This window comes from Mytilus trossulus, unplaced genomic scaffold, assembly GCF_036588685.1.
Source record: "Mytilus trossulus isolate FHL-02 unplaced genomic scaffold, PNRI_Mtr1.1.1.hap1 h1tg000103l__unscaffolded, whole genome shotgun sequence".
NCBI classification, from domain to species: domain Eukaryota; kingdom Metazoa; phylum Mollusca; class Bivalvia; order Mytilida; family Mytilidae; genus Mytilus; species Mytilus trossulus.
The window spans coordinates 2909295-2924664 of NW_026963296.1; the positions used below are offsets into that span (position 1 = coordinate 2909295).

The following is a 15370-nucleotide window of genomic DNA, read 5'->3' on the forward strand; positions in this document are numbered from 1 at the left end:
CCCCTTAATAACTTAATTCTTTTTTTTTAACTCCCATACTGTTGACAAAACTTGGTAAATATAAACAATTTCTATCAGAAGTTAGTTTAATTTACATCTGGTTCAAAATGCAAGTTCCATATTTGTTTTCAGAACCTGTTGGGTTTTAAAATAAAATGAACCATGTGCTCCGATTTTCAATCGTCTCAGAATAATTGTTTTTTCAAGTAATTAATGAAATACTTCTTTTTTAACTATTCTCATGACTTGATTTGGTTTCTAAAGGTTAACATGATACAGCTGTTTTCCATGTTGTAAGGTTTTTTTCATGCAATGAGCAGATGAAATAGACTAGTCCAAATTAATGATGTCTGGCAAGGCTATTTTTTTTTTATCTGGGATGCCTTGATGCCTTCCTTCAAAAAAATTAAATAGCCTTGCCAGACATCGTCCTAGAAAAAAAATAAAATAGCTTTGCCAGACGTCGTTAATTATTTGGACATCTATGAAATTGAAAAAAAATAAATATCTATTTCCCACTTCTGTAGTACGGTTGGGTATGGCACAGATTCCTTTCGTCTGTTATGTAACGGGTTTATCTGTGCATAAACTGGGCCCCCCCCTCTTTTGTGTCAGTCAGTCAGTGGGCCCCCACTTATGAACATTTCTGGATCCGCCACTGAACTATTCCCTCTTGCTGTGGAGTTATGATTTAAATCCTAGGTTATAGTGATGCAGTCCTGTAGATGGTTCCTGTCTACTGTTCACAGTGCCCACAAAGATGGAGTTTTTGAACTGGTCGGTCTTGCTAATATGATAATGAACTATGACCGCATGTTTGTTCTTGTGGACTTGCTGGTCTGTAATATTCTTAGTTGCAACATTGTTATATGTTGTCGCTCTTATTTGTAGTTTGAGTCTGTGGAATTTTATTAGATCATCTGGTGGATTCTAATTTGTCCATCGCTTTCATAACTTTGTTTCCAGATTTTCATTACTTTAAAACATAGACCTGTACATGCAATTCATACATGTGCAGCAATACCCAAAACATGATAGTAAATTACACTTTATTATAAATATGATGTGAAGGCGTTTTGAATTATAGGACTTTGTAAATGTTTCAAATATATATGTTGTTAGGGCCCTATCTTTCATGAGAAATATTTGGCTGATTATATTGGGTTTCACTGGAGCTGGCCCCCTAAGTTGGATCAGTCAGCCCCACCCCCCCCCACCCCCCCCCCCCCCCCTTTATGAAAATTTCAGGATCCACCAATGGAACGCATTCTGTCATTCAGTTGCATACAACTGCAGTCTGACATCCAGTCTAGTGAAGAAATAACAAAACAACAATTTTCAAGGTGGTGGGTTATTTTATATGATGAGGAATAAACTCCATGTGTTAGACTATCGAAAAGTCAAGTTAGTCAGCAACCCAACAAATTAGACAAGGCACACACAACAACGGCAAACAATGGCTGAACTAGTAAACGTTTCTTTATTACCGATCAAGTTACAATCTGGACTGTCTGAGAAAGACAGTCCTTTTATACATCTACCAACGTGACTTGAAATTTAGAAAGAATGTTGTTTGTTTCTACCTTTGACAGGTACTTACTTTTAGAAAGCCAAAAGCAAGATATAAATATGTTATAAACGGTGGTCATTACTTTTGCTTCCATAGCTAAGCATTGAAGTTCATTTAATACAAAGCAATAAATGTCAATTAACTGACCACTACACGATGACCACCTGCCAAAAGTAAAGGTTTACCTTAAAGCCAAAACATGTACATACTAAGTCACGTTGTAAAACAATTCTATATCTGCAAGTTAAGCTTTAATACATATAATATCTTTACTGTCTATTTGTATATATGTCCTTTTGTATATAAAATTATATTTGAATATTTAAAGTTATTATATAAGCACTGCATAGTGTTACATTCCTCCCAATGTACTGGAAATATAGTTCGATATTTCACTAAAAGTCGCTAAATATAACTTAAATAGTCAATACTGCTGCTCCATTATAAAAGTCACATTTTAGGGTTCATCCTTCGAACTAATTTCACATTGTATTGTTACAGAATTCAACTGAAGTAAACGGTTATTAAAAATGTTCCAATTTGTTCTGATGTTGTCCAATAATTACAACAACTATGGTCTACTATATAACTGACTAGACACATAAAAGTCTTGTCCTTAAATCAGTGTCACGAAGAGTTCATTGTTATTTCCTTGTACCATAAAATGGTAATAAAATTGTCTACATACGTCTGTAAATACACAGTTCATGATATAGTTGATTAAACGTCCAATATGTATATATATAGATTATATATCAAGGTATCATAAATCCCTTCAGGTCACTACTATTCGGTTGTCTGCTTTCTTCCTTCAATGACTAAATACATGTTATAGTTTATTTACACAATTATTTACAATATAGTACTTCTCAGTGTCCGCTTTGATTAATTTCCATGTTAGATATGATCGTATAGATTTTTGTTTGTTAATTGTCAATAATCGGTAATTTCAGCACTGGATAAATGTTATTTTGTGTATCTTCCTTGTGGTTGACCAGCATTGGTGCAGAGGCTACATCTCTGTTGGTGGTAACTTCACCCTCGGTCTTTGCCGACACCAGATGCCCCACTTTATCATATTTGGCAGCGAAATTCATCACTTTTTCGCCACCCCCTCTCCTGGCTGAACAAGATAAGCAGAACCTAACCTTGCGTCTATATTTACATATAAGAAACATAGCTATTCCAACCAAAAGAGCCCCAAATAAATATATTAAAGTATATACCCAATTTGGTAATTCAATATCCTCAGTTATTTGACCCAAACTTTTTAATTGGCTAATTAAATCATCCATTGGTATCTCTTTTATTTGATCTAACTCTTTAGGTAACTTTGTTAAGTTAAATTTTGGAAAAGACTGGTGAAAAGGTTCCCATAGCTTTTTGGATGTCAATTCATAATTATTTATTATCCTTATAAAAGAATCATCCGTTGAGGTAAATTTACTTTGTTGGTTATAAAAAGGTAATAATGTCATAAAGTCATTCGTCGCTGTACATGTCTCATTAAGCGTCAGAATATTTATTGGAGGGAAAATCCTTTTTGTCAAGGTCGTTTTATATTTAGAATTTTGACAAGCAATTGCAAAATCAAGTGGTCTATTTGTCGTCACTAACCATGATCCTGACGAAATATAGTTTGCCATGGGCAAGATTGAACTCGGTTCTACTAAAACCTTACAAAACTTATCAATGTCATTTTCTTTCTTCATAAATAGTGAAATCGCACAATTCTTACTTAGATTTATAGGGTAAACAGGACTTACTATTTTACAAAATTTTGTAAAACGATCTGTACATTTATTAATTTCGTCATTATTTAGTAATACGTATTTTGACCGCTCAGCATTGACTGCAAAATATTCAACATTTATATCAAATTTCGCTACCATTGTTAATAATTTTGTACTGTTGTTTTTCATAGGCATAGGGAGATTATATGCTTTATAAACCTCGAACCGATTGTTTGAATCGAGAAGCGGAAGTGATATAATGGCTAATATTTTATCATCGTAAAGTACAGTAGTGCAAGTCAACAATCTATAAAAGAACCACAAATTTGAATTAGGATCCTCTGATAACTCTAAGTATCTAGGTAATTTGTTTTTAATTTCATTTAGAAGTCGTTTTAAATTTGTTGGAGTAATAGTACTAGGTGATAGATGACCCAATGATAACATATTTAATTGTGAACCTAAATGTTCTAAATAAAACATTGCTTTCTGCATTAATAATTTTAATTCACCTGTTATTAAATCGAGTTGAACATACTTTTGTATATAATTTTCTAGATCAATAATTTGTTTTTCAAATTCTTCTGTTACATTTTCGAGTTTCGAATCTATTTCACGTAAGTCCCCTATTAATGAATTAATTGCATGCCTATTTTCGGAAACCTCAATCCTTGTTACATTTAAAATTGAAAGATTTTCTGATAAAACATGAGAAAGTTTATTTTGATTATCTGCAAGGACTCTTATGTTACCTTTTATTGCACTAACATCTGAGTCCGTTAAAGTTCCAAACAAAAAAAATGCATGGCTTTACCGATAATTGGTAAAACACTACGTTTATTCCTATGTAAAGCCTTATAATCATTAAAAATTCTTAATATCGAAGTATGGGTATCTGTTAATAATCGAAATTCATTCCTTAAATTAGAAAAGGTATTTTTAAATCCTTCCTTTTCCGGTTTATCATATCGTCTCGTTATCTCTTGAGCAAGCGCAGCTGTTTGAACAATGTCATTTGAAAGTTTCTTAATAAAATTATCAAAAGGTTTTAAGTCTGTGACAAATGTAACTAACCAATTTGATCTGGTGGTTGTAATTGAATTTATTTTGTCAAAAACTACATTTTCTGAAATAAATGCTTGTTCACCCAAACAAAAGAGGAGGGTGACAAGAAATAATGTCTTCATGTCCGTCCTGTAATTTAAAGAAAATAAGTTAATAGTCGCTTAAAAATCAGTGCAAAAGTTTGGGAAATATGCTGCCATAAACTGTTCAAATGTCGTATATACAGGAAAATCTCTTACAAAACGATTGTATAATTTCTGAATTGAACAGTGATTCTTTAAAAGTGATAAATATGTTTCACTACGCCTTTTAGCGGCATTTTCCCTACCCTTGACAAGATCGCGAATATAAGAGGGGGTCAAATTTATTTCAGGGTTTTGTAAAAAAGTTTCAAAAGAGTCCCTCATCGTTTCTCCTAACATGTTTGACTCATGGAATACTCTAGCTTTGAAATGCCAAGTTTTAAAGATTCTCTTAATTATTGAAGGCTTTAATCCTTCTTCTTCCAAAGTGTCTTTGCATCCGGAATACGCTATATGGGAAAATTCATGAATTATTAGATTGACTTTTCCTTTTATTATTTCGGCCTCAGCCAGTCTTTCTAAATCTTCTATTCCAGCCATCTTCTTACTGAAAATATATACCAAAATAGTTTAGATGGAGTTTACTTTTTAACTAAGAGACTTTTTAAACATTGGGATATATCTGAGAAAATATCGATTATCTGCTGATCTTTATTTCCGCTCTGTTTACATACAGATTTTACATTTACGGAATTAACAGACATAGCTTCGCTATCTGAATATTTGTCGGTAACATCCGACTCGTCGCGCGCATCAGATTTCAATATCCGTTTAAACTTTGATAAAGGAATTTCATCTTCCTCATCAGTCTCACTACTAAAAACTTCTTTATCATTTAAGTTTTTATTACGAATATTAATTCGCTTCTTTAATTCCATTAAAGGAATCTCATCTTCATCCGAAGATGTGTCTCGCTCATGTTTATTTTTTCTTATCAACCGATTTCGAAATGAGGTTCTATTCTCGACCGTCTCATTCTCCTCGTGGTCAACCTCCATTTCGCTTTCGTTTTCACTAGATTCCGGTGGAACAACGAATCGGCTTTTCCTTAACTTTTTATTTTCTTTTGATTTTGGAATATCCCACGTTTCAACGGGTGCAAGTTTAAGATGATGTGCTTGTACTTGAGTTAATCTTGAAATCTTCCTCTAAATTAGCACAAACATCTCAAACTCTGAACATTGTTAAATCAAACTAAAGCCTAACCAGTCACGTCCTAAAATAACGTTTCTGTTCATACCAGAAACGGCGTGATACAAGAGTGTTATTTTCTTATTTTTGATAGATTTGTTTAAAGTTTATCAATTTTATAATGTTATAAACTACATTGTGCTCCAGAATCAAAAGTGCCCTTAGGTTTCTAGTTTTTTTTCTACTAGTATTTAATATACGACTGTTTGGATTAGCTGCCAAAAATTATAGTAAAAGTTACATGTTTCTGGTTTAGTTCCTCTCTCTTTGTCGGCTTCATAACAAAGAGAGTTTCTTAGTTTCCCTAGGCCTGAACCTATTTTCTTCTTTTATATTTCCAGTATTCTATGTCTTTATTAAATTTAGGGGTTTGGTCAAAAGCATTAACCTGTTTTCTTGCCCTACAATCCCTAGATCTGTGTCCTACTTTATTACAGTTGAAGCATCTTTTAGAATTTCTAAAATGGTCAACTTCCATTGCTTCTCCACTCGCACCCTGTACTTCATAATGTCTACTTTGATTTGATCTTTCTGGGGTTCCCCTTCTCAATTCAAACCTTTTTCTTAGATTTTGTTCTGTCATTGCTACCGCGACAGCACCTTGAAAGGTGTCTGGATTCGACCTCATAATTTTCATTTTTAAGTAATCTAACGAAAGGCCATTTATAAAGAAGTTAACTAATTGTTTTTGTATTATGGGCAAATTTACGTTTTGATCCTTAAATACCTCTTCAGCGAGATTATATAGTCTTTCCGCGAAGATGGGAACGTTTTCACCATGTTTTTGTTTAATTTTGCTTAAAAGATCAAAAGCGTGTTGTGGATCGGATACTTCTGAAAATCTCACAACCAATTGAGCTTTTAGCTCATTCCACCCCACAGTTTCATCCCCGTCATTTTGCTCTAACCACCTATGGATAAAATCACTAACCGGCGGGTCACTAGCCTGATATGCTACCATCTTAGCTTCGTTTCTGCCCAACCCTGCCAAAACAATATATTTTTCGATTTGTTTTATCCATGTCCTAAACTTTGTAGCATCCCCTGAAAATTTTGGTATGATCTGGTTAACTCCCTGTGCCCCTAATTTGTTTGATAACCCTTGCAGTTGAAAAGCTAGGTTATTGAACGCTAGTCCTATGTCTTGTTCAGCCATTATGAGAAAGTAACAAATCGATCAGAAAATCGCTTACCTGATTATGAATATAAGGGTTATCCTGGTCACGGCACCAATTCCCAGGTGTTAGACTATCGAAAAGTCAAGTTAGTCAGCAACCCAACAAATTAGACAAGGCACACACAACAACGGCAAACAATGGCTGAACTAGTAAACGTTTCTTTATTACCGATCAAGTTACAATCTGGACTGTCTGAGAAAGACAGTCCTTTTATACATCTACCAACGTGACTTGAAATTTAGAAAGAATGTTGTTTGTTTCTACCTTTGACAGGTACTTACTTTTAGAAAGCCAAAAGCAAGATATAAATATGTTATAAACGGTGGTCATTACTTTTGCTTCCATAGCTAAGCATTGAAGTTCATTTAATACAAAGCAATAAATGTCAATTAACTGACCACTACACGATGACCACCTGCCAAAAGTAAAGGTTTACCTTAAAGCCAAAACATGTACATACTAAGTCACGTTGTAAAACAATTCTATATCTGCAAGTTAAGCTTTAATACATATAATATCTTTACTGTCTATTTGTATATATGTCCTTTTGTATATAAAATTATATTTGAATATTTAAAGTTATTATATAAGCACTGCATAGTGTTACATTTGTACATGAAGCAACCCAAAATTTTATCTTCACAAATTTAAAATCTACCTCTCTGATGGATAGTCATGTCATTGGCAATCATACAAATGTTCCACACAGTGCTATATAATTCACATTTTCATGTTGCATTTACCATGTTGATTTATATATACATTTTGTAGAAAAGATATAAAGGAATCAAACGAGAACAAGTACATGATGTTTTTGACACATTTATTATATATACAACATCAATTCTCAAATTACAATAATTTTGCTTAGAATTGATACATGTACTTAGAAACAAGATTCTAACCATGCCCCCCCCCCTCTTTTTTCCCATGGAAAAAAAAACCAAAAAGTTTCTGAACAAATGTCTACATGCAAATGACATGTATAATTTAATTATGTTTTTTTTACAAGAATAACTTGTACATTTTATATATTAAAACAATGATAGTTTGACAGTATGCACCTTTAGTTTCAATACCCCAACTATTAACATCTTATCTAGATTAGTATGTTTTGACAGAATTTTGTTTATAGATGCATAACAAAAATGTATAATATGCAGAATACTTGTCTTTAAGTTTTTAATTGGAAAAAACTTTCATGCAGATCTAGACTTATATGATGCTATGACATACACATGGATTTCTTGTATTTGTAAGGCTTTTAATATTTAACGTTGAAAAGACCCCAGTATTTACATTATATCTTGTCTGTATGGAAGTCGAGCAGCGTACACCTGCTATTCAAATTAATTGTTTATACTCATGAAAGACTTCAATTATTGAAAGTAAGCTATAATTTTGCATATTAAATTAAATACATGTACCATGGTGTAAATAGTGGGTCTCATTTGGGTTTAATCGTGACACAGGATTGTAATTTTTTTGTGAGCTTGACAAGTGAAAGACAAATAATTGTGTTGTGAACACGGAAAATGAGCTCTAGTGGGACCCGAGAAATGACAAAATAAGGAGAATTTCTTACATGCATAGTATAAGTGGGATGTGGGAATCTTAACAAAATAGTAAGCATCCCAATTTCTAAAAGTATTATTAAATGAGGTCTAGTGGGACCCGAGAAATGTCAAAATAAGGAGAATTGCTTACATGCATAGTGTAAGTGGGATGTGGGAATCTAACAAAATAGTAAGCATCCCAATTTCTAAAAGTATTATTAAATTTGTTTATCAGAGGTTGTTTCCATGGGTTTATTTATTTATAACCAACCAAAGATTAAGGAGTAAGATTTATTTTTTTTACCAATTTAACTACAGTCGATTCCACTTAATTGCATACCGCTTAATAGCATAATTCGGTTAATTGCATACTTTTCTCCTGCACAAAACCATTTCCCATTCACCTAATGTTAAATTGTCCGCATTGTTATATGCATAGCCTTACAAGTGGCATTTCGGTTTATTGCATAGAAAATAATCGCCAGCTAGATATGCTCAGTTAAAACTGACGAGATTTTTGACCGGAAACGGCAATTTGGTAAGTATATTTTTGTTGAATGCATATCATAATTTTCATTATTATTTCACATTTACTTGTGTGTTATTCAAATAAAGTTTTAAAACAGTATCTTTCGTGTTTATATGATTATAGAAAAGGCCTCGATGTGTACACAGGTAAAGTTTCCCATATTCTATTTTAAGCCTCGAGGTAATAAAAATGTCAATCAGCTGATTGTTGTAAAAACACAACCATTCTATGATCTTCTATCTCAAAAGGTGTTAATTATTGATTGGATTTCAAACATTGTTCATAGATTATATTTTGGGTGAATTTTTAAAACATTAACGCCTGCTAATTATCGATCATTATCCAATGTGTAATTTCGTAATTCAGCTTGGGTGATCTACATTTATGTTAAATATTACAGGGCATTTATATATGGTTGAAGAATAACCCGTGCATGGCCCCATTACCTGTTAACTGCTTTGCATAAACGAAACTATCGGTGTTAAAGTAACAGTGTAACATCACTGTGTAATTGGTAAAAACTGCATATCAAAGGCAGTTCATTGCACAATTATTGTTTACAATGATTATAAACTGTGTAGTATTGTTAAATAGTTTATTTTAAACAAAGCGTAACAATTTAATTTGTACATCCGGGTCATAGAAACAAATCTATTTTTAGAACAATTTTATTTTTGTATCTCAGGTAAAGGAAAAGTCGGTACATAAATAAACTAAAACAAAATGTGTTTATAAACTTTATTGAAAGAATACACAATGAAATAAAATGTATGACAGTAGACAAATAACTTTTATTAGAATAAATAAGCATTCATTATGTTGTAAGTGGACTATGGACGTACATCTTTCTTCTTTGCTGATCTGCACTATCGATGTTATTTGACTCCGTAATTTGTCATTTCGGATATAAGCATACTCCGCTTTATTGCATAATTTCGTCTGACAAATAGGCTATGCAAATAACCGGAATGTACTGTACTAATATAAATCCATAGATCTAACAACTAGCATGGCAAATAAGCATACAGAATGACACAATGATTTAAGCAAGACCCAACAATCATGGTTGCAATGTTATGTATATGTCTCTAGGGTTCCAAAAAATATATGAGCCACTGCAATCAGACATACATTTTTTCATATTTCTATTTACTTCATATGGACCAAAGTTACAAAATGTAGTACTGGTAATCAGTTATTAAGCATCACATAAACAACGAATGACATAAAGATACATTGTTTTGTACGCAAGCTAAAATTTTGATATAAATTTGATATTCTCACTTACACTTTCAAACTGACTTATATCTGGGATATAATAGCTGCCTGTGAATTTTTATTTCTTCAAATACACTGTATTGTCAAACAAAATCTATTCTTTCAATATAGAATGCAAATTTTCTCTATACTTGATGTTGATTTTACTATGGTGAAATACATACAATGTATACAAAAATAATATGTATTTTCATGTTCGTTTATAAAGCAAGATTAAGTTTCAGGCAGCTTCCATATAAGAAAGTTAAAAACTCCATTAACTTAATTACATGTATGTTTGGCTTTAATCAACACCATCATGCAAATTTTGACTCTGATTAGGAATACACGTCTTACTGTTATAAAAAAGACTTATTCACATGTACAGTTCACAAAAGATAAATCTATACACATATTTTTTCACACAAAGGACATGTGCAATCATAAAAGAAAGACAGACATTTTGACAAAAATTTCTTCAAGTTCTTATGTTATCAACATGAAGTATCCTGATAGCTTGACTTCAGTATTTTTAAGGACTACATGTATATGTTTTTTCTTGATCTGTCCCAACATTGCCCCAAAAAGTAAGGCATTCTAATACATTGTAATACATGTGTAGCTTTTAAAAAAAGATTATTTTGGAATTGCTATACACTTAATAATTGACAGACATATATTTGTTTGTAAGGTCCCGCTAGGAAGTTGTCCTTGCCATATAGTTTTACCCTTGTCCGAAATTACGTCAGCTTGGCACAACACAATGTAAATACAATTAAAAAAAAAACTGTTCTGATAGTTGGGTATGTCTGATTCCTGCATGTCTCTGGATTTTCCTATAATTAATTCATTGTCCACTCAAATTCATACTAGTGCTTTTAATATAAGTTTATCATGTTTTAAATAGATCAAATCAATAAAAATATCCCCACTTGTCCATCAGTGTTTCTGCTAATTTTTTTTTAAACAGAAGGGATTTATTGTTAGGAGATATAGCAAGTTTGGCTCTGATCTCATTGTGATTCTTGCTAACCACTGTTTGTAATTTAATATAGTGTTGTTCCATTTTCGCCTGTATTGAGGTATTATCAGGACACCGCTCACATTTTTCCTTTGCTTCAATGTATAGCTTTACATCAGATATTTCGCCTAGCAACATTTTAATTTTGTCCAGTTCTGTCATTCTTCTTTTTTCTGAAAGATAACAAATATCAAGTAATTTCCAGAGTTATCGGTCTTTTGTGGATTGATGTGAAACTTTTGACATAAATCAATTTAAGGCTTTGGTTCTAAGAGAACCCTTATTTTCTATTCAAGAAAACAATATTTTTTGATATGTTTGTTGGTGATTGACAAAATGGGGGATGAAATTTGGTATCTTGTGAAAAAATGAACTAGAAATAGTTACCTATCATGCCTATCATTGAAAGGAAATGTTGGTGATTATTATTTAAACAACAAGTGAATAAATATTTAAACGTTACAGCTTATTTTCTAATGCTTGTAGCCTAAAGGTTTGGTTGGCTTGCTTGCTCTGTTTGTATAAACATAAGCTCAAGCATTGTTATTATGCAAACAATAAAGACCGACATAGTTAAACATAAAAATGTATATATATTATATTTAAATTTGATTTAATGTTATTCAAATTACAATTGTAGAATAAGCAAGCTAACCAAAGTCCTACTCTACAAGCATTAGGAAATTAGCTGTAAGTACAATTATTTTATTAACAAAAGGTTCTTGTTTACATTGTCTATCAGAAGAAGCTATATATGTCGTCTGTCTACTATATCAGACTGATTTTGAGAATCAATAAGGTATATAACCTTAAAACCATCATAAATGTAATGGTAACAGTTAAGTGTATTCATTGATTTAATAATTACCTCTAGACAACCTTACAGACTGCACATAAGACAGCATTCTTTCCATCTTGTTAACATTTTGTAATTTCTGCACATTCTGTATAGATAGCCCATGTTGTCTTGCTGCAAAAGAAAACTTCTGGTAAATATGTGCATAACATAGGAAACATTTTTATATAAAAGCAAAATTCATGTAGTTGTTAAATAATTATCTTATCACTGTTATTTTGATGCGCTATTTAGACAAGAACTTAATAAGTGTATGACTCTTTGAAAAAGGTCAACAATGTTGAGATTAATTTAGGGGTTATCGTCCTAACTGTTCAGGAAAAAAGGAGCGAAGAACAAGTAATTTTGATGTTTAGGACAATGTGTGAATAAGGGTACGGCTCTCTGTGAAATCAATATTCAAAAGAAGTATTGGGATTGATTTAAGGGGTTTTTGTCCAAACCATTTAAGAATAATAGACTTAAGTGTGTATTGTTATGGGTTTACCTTTCTACATTGGTCAGAGGTATAGGGAAAGGGTTGAGATCTCACAAACATGTAAATCCCTGCCGCAGTTTAGAAAGACATCCATTATCACTTAACTGGTTCTCACTACATTGAAGACTCATTGGTGACCTTCATCTTATGTCTGCTCTATTGTCAGCTTGTTGTCACTTTAACACATTCCCCATTTCCTTTCTCAATTTTATTTTAAGCAAGGACAGAAAAAAAAATGGTTTCTTGACATTGATTGGAGTATACATGCACTGTTAGTCTAGATGGATATCTTTAAATGGTACCTCAAGGTTCCATATGAAGGTTTAAATGGATTTACTGTGTTATTTCCCTAAAAATTCACCTGTTTCATTCTCCACAAATAATTTTCTTTTCACTTTTTCAACTGTCAAACAAGTTCTTTTCCTTGGTAAACTAGTATTCTCCTTGTCAGATACATCAACATTTAATTTTATCAGTTTTCTCTTGCTGCCTGTTGATACAAAAGAAGTTAATGTTAACAATATTTCAGTTTGAAAACATAAAACTTAAACATTACAATATAACAGTTTAATTTGGATTGAAAAACTTCACCAAATTCCTCTTGAAGAAAGTAAATCATTTTTTTTTATTTACTTTTTTGTAGAGGTTGCTACCTTTGTTGCAAAAGCAAGTTATAGCAATTCTACATATTTTCATTGGCATCGGCAAAAGTATGGCAATACCTTGGTTCTTTTGAACTGTTACAATTTTTTTTATTCATGAAATTTGTAGAGGCTTTATTTTTTATGGTCAACACTATGGTAACATATGATAAGTTACTTGTTGACATACGTACACATATGTTGCGGTATGACTATGTACATGATGTAAGAATGGGCTTATTGCCAAAAAAATTGTAAAAACATTAAATTTATTTATTCACAAATAACATACATGTAACAGCAATTACATTTTATTACCATAATGAACAATTTACAGTTACCTCGACAATTTCTAGTTTTTCTTGATTTCTCGTCCTGTACAAATATCTTATATTTTTCTTTAATCTGAATGTTATTTTTTTCTTGCAGCTGGGTATCTAAAATAAAAGTGATCTCATTTATATTTTCAGCTTATTTTCCTGCCCTAAAGGCAATGCCATATGCAATTAAAAAGAAATAAGATGTCAGTTACCTGTTTGAAGTATGAAGACTCAAATTTTCTTGATCAGGTATGTTCTTTTTCCTTTACCTCATTCTCATGGTTCTGTGACTTCTTAATAAACGGTTATTTTTTTATTGTCATTTGAAAATTCTATTATTACAAGATATCTGTTCCTTTACATTAATTTAAACAGCTGAAATGTATACTTACAATTTATAGCGTCCTTTTCTGTTTCAGTGCAATTTATCTCCCTTGGAAATTCATGGTCAATGCTGTGTCCATCACTCGATCCTGTGTCATCTTCTGAAAAATTAAGAAAGAAAATTTATTATCAAAGGTACATGTATATCGTAATATTGAAATATTAAAAGAGAGATATAAAATATCAAAAGTATACTTTTAACTCCAAAAAGCAACAGACAACCCAATGGGAAAACAAATCTTCACAATACACAACATAGAAAAAACACTATGGTAATCCGGACAAAATAAAAAGAATATCTGTTTAAACGAATTTGAAAAATTGAAAATGAAGCACTTTCATCTGCTCAGTGTCATATGGCTTTTTCAAAAGTAAACTTAATTAAACAAAAAATAAATACCATGTGCATTGCTCAACTTCATATCAGGGCATCTATCTTGTCTACTATTCTGTCTTTCTGTTATTATTTCTCCAGGTCCACTTTGAGCTTCATCCACTGTAACAAAGAATGAAGATTAAAATCTTGCAGGTGAATGTTTTTTATATGGCATTTGAAAATAAGAATTAAACAAACATATACTAATTCATTGATAATGAACTTCTTACTTAACTCCAAATTATATGCAAGAAAGAAAAATAAGTTAAAATTATACAAGACTATCAATGGGCAGATGCTCCTGTTAAATATGTTTCATTTAACTAGTTGTACATGTATCAACATTTTTCACATTGGAGCATTATGTTTTTCGTGCAAAGCATCTATCTGTATGTCGCGCTTCATATTAACTTTTTAGTCGAATGTAGTTTTTAATGAAGTTGAAATCCAATCATCTTAAAACTTAGTACACTTGTTTCATGACATATGATCTTTCTAATTTTAATGCCATTTTAAAGTTATGACCCCAAACTTCAGGTCCATGAACATAATGTGTGGGTGTACTATGGACACAGTCTTATTTTCTCTTATTCACATCAAACTTTGTTAAGAAAAAAGTCTTTTATTTTTTAGACCTAATTTAAATCAATGTATTATTGTATATATATTAATTCAAAACAGTAAGAAATGTATACATACAATTAATAGCGTCCTCTTCTGTTTCAGTGCAATTTATCTCCATTGGAAATTTATGTACAATGCTGTGTCCATCACTCGATCCTGTGTCATCTTCTGGAAAAGTAAAGAAAGCAAATTTATTATCAAAGGTACATGTATATTGTAATATTGAAAGATAAAAAAAACACCATAAGGACAAAACTCGCAAGTTATAATAAAACTGACAGCCCAATGAGGAAAATTGAAAAACAATGCGCCAAAAAACTACTCAAACACAACATAGAAACACGCTCTGGAAATCTGGACATTATTATTTTTTGGAATTGATATTGCAAATCATTATAATTAATAAAGGTAGATTTATGGTATACCCCAACTTTGATTGTCCAATCACAGTACCAACTCTGCAAATTTGGGGACCAATTTGCAATTTAATGGTAACTTGGCTAAATCA

At 31.8% G+C, this 15370-nt stretch overlaps 2 protein-coding genes across 2 annotated transcripts; both read right to left on the reverse strand.

Annotated features, from left to right (window-relative positions):
* Window positions 1–1388: 1388 nt before the first annotated feature.
* Window positions 1389–7422, reverse strand: LOC134699941 (uncharacterized). Its single transcript, XM_063561343.1, has 2 exons — window positions 6836–7422; window positions 1389–4998 (listed from the first exon to the last, which is right to left on the reverse strand). The coding sequence occupies exon 2, from the start codon at window positions 3796–3798 to the stop codon at window positions 2497–2499; it is 1302 nt and encodes a 433-aa protein (XP_063417413.1). The 5' UTR covers window positions 3799–4998; window positions 6836–7422; the 3' UTR covers window positions 1389–2496.
* A 2482-nt stretch (window positions 7423–9904) lies between these two features.
* On the reverse strand, window positions 9905–14980 carry LOC134699913 (uncharacterized). Its single transcript, XM_063561310.1, has 7 exons — window positions 14938–14980; window positions 14263–14358; window positions 13871–13963; window positions 13500–13595; window positions 12879–13007; window positions 12052–12153; window positions 9905–11356 (listed from the first exon to the last, which is right to left on the reverse strand). The coding sequence occupies exons 1-7, from the start codon at window positions 14978–14980 to the stop codon at window positions 11076–11078; spliced, it is 840 nt and encodes a 279-aa protein (XP_063417380.1). The 3' UTR covers window positions 9905–11075.
* Window positions 14981–15370: the final 390 nt, after the last annotated feature.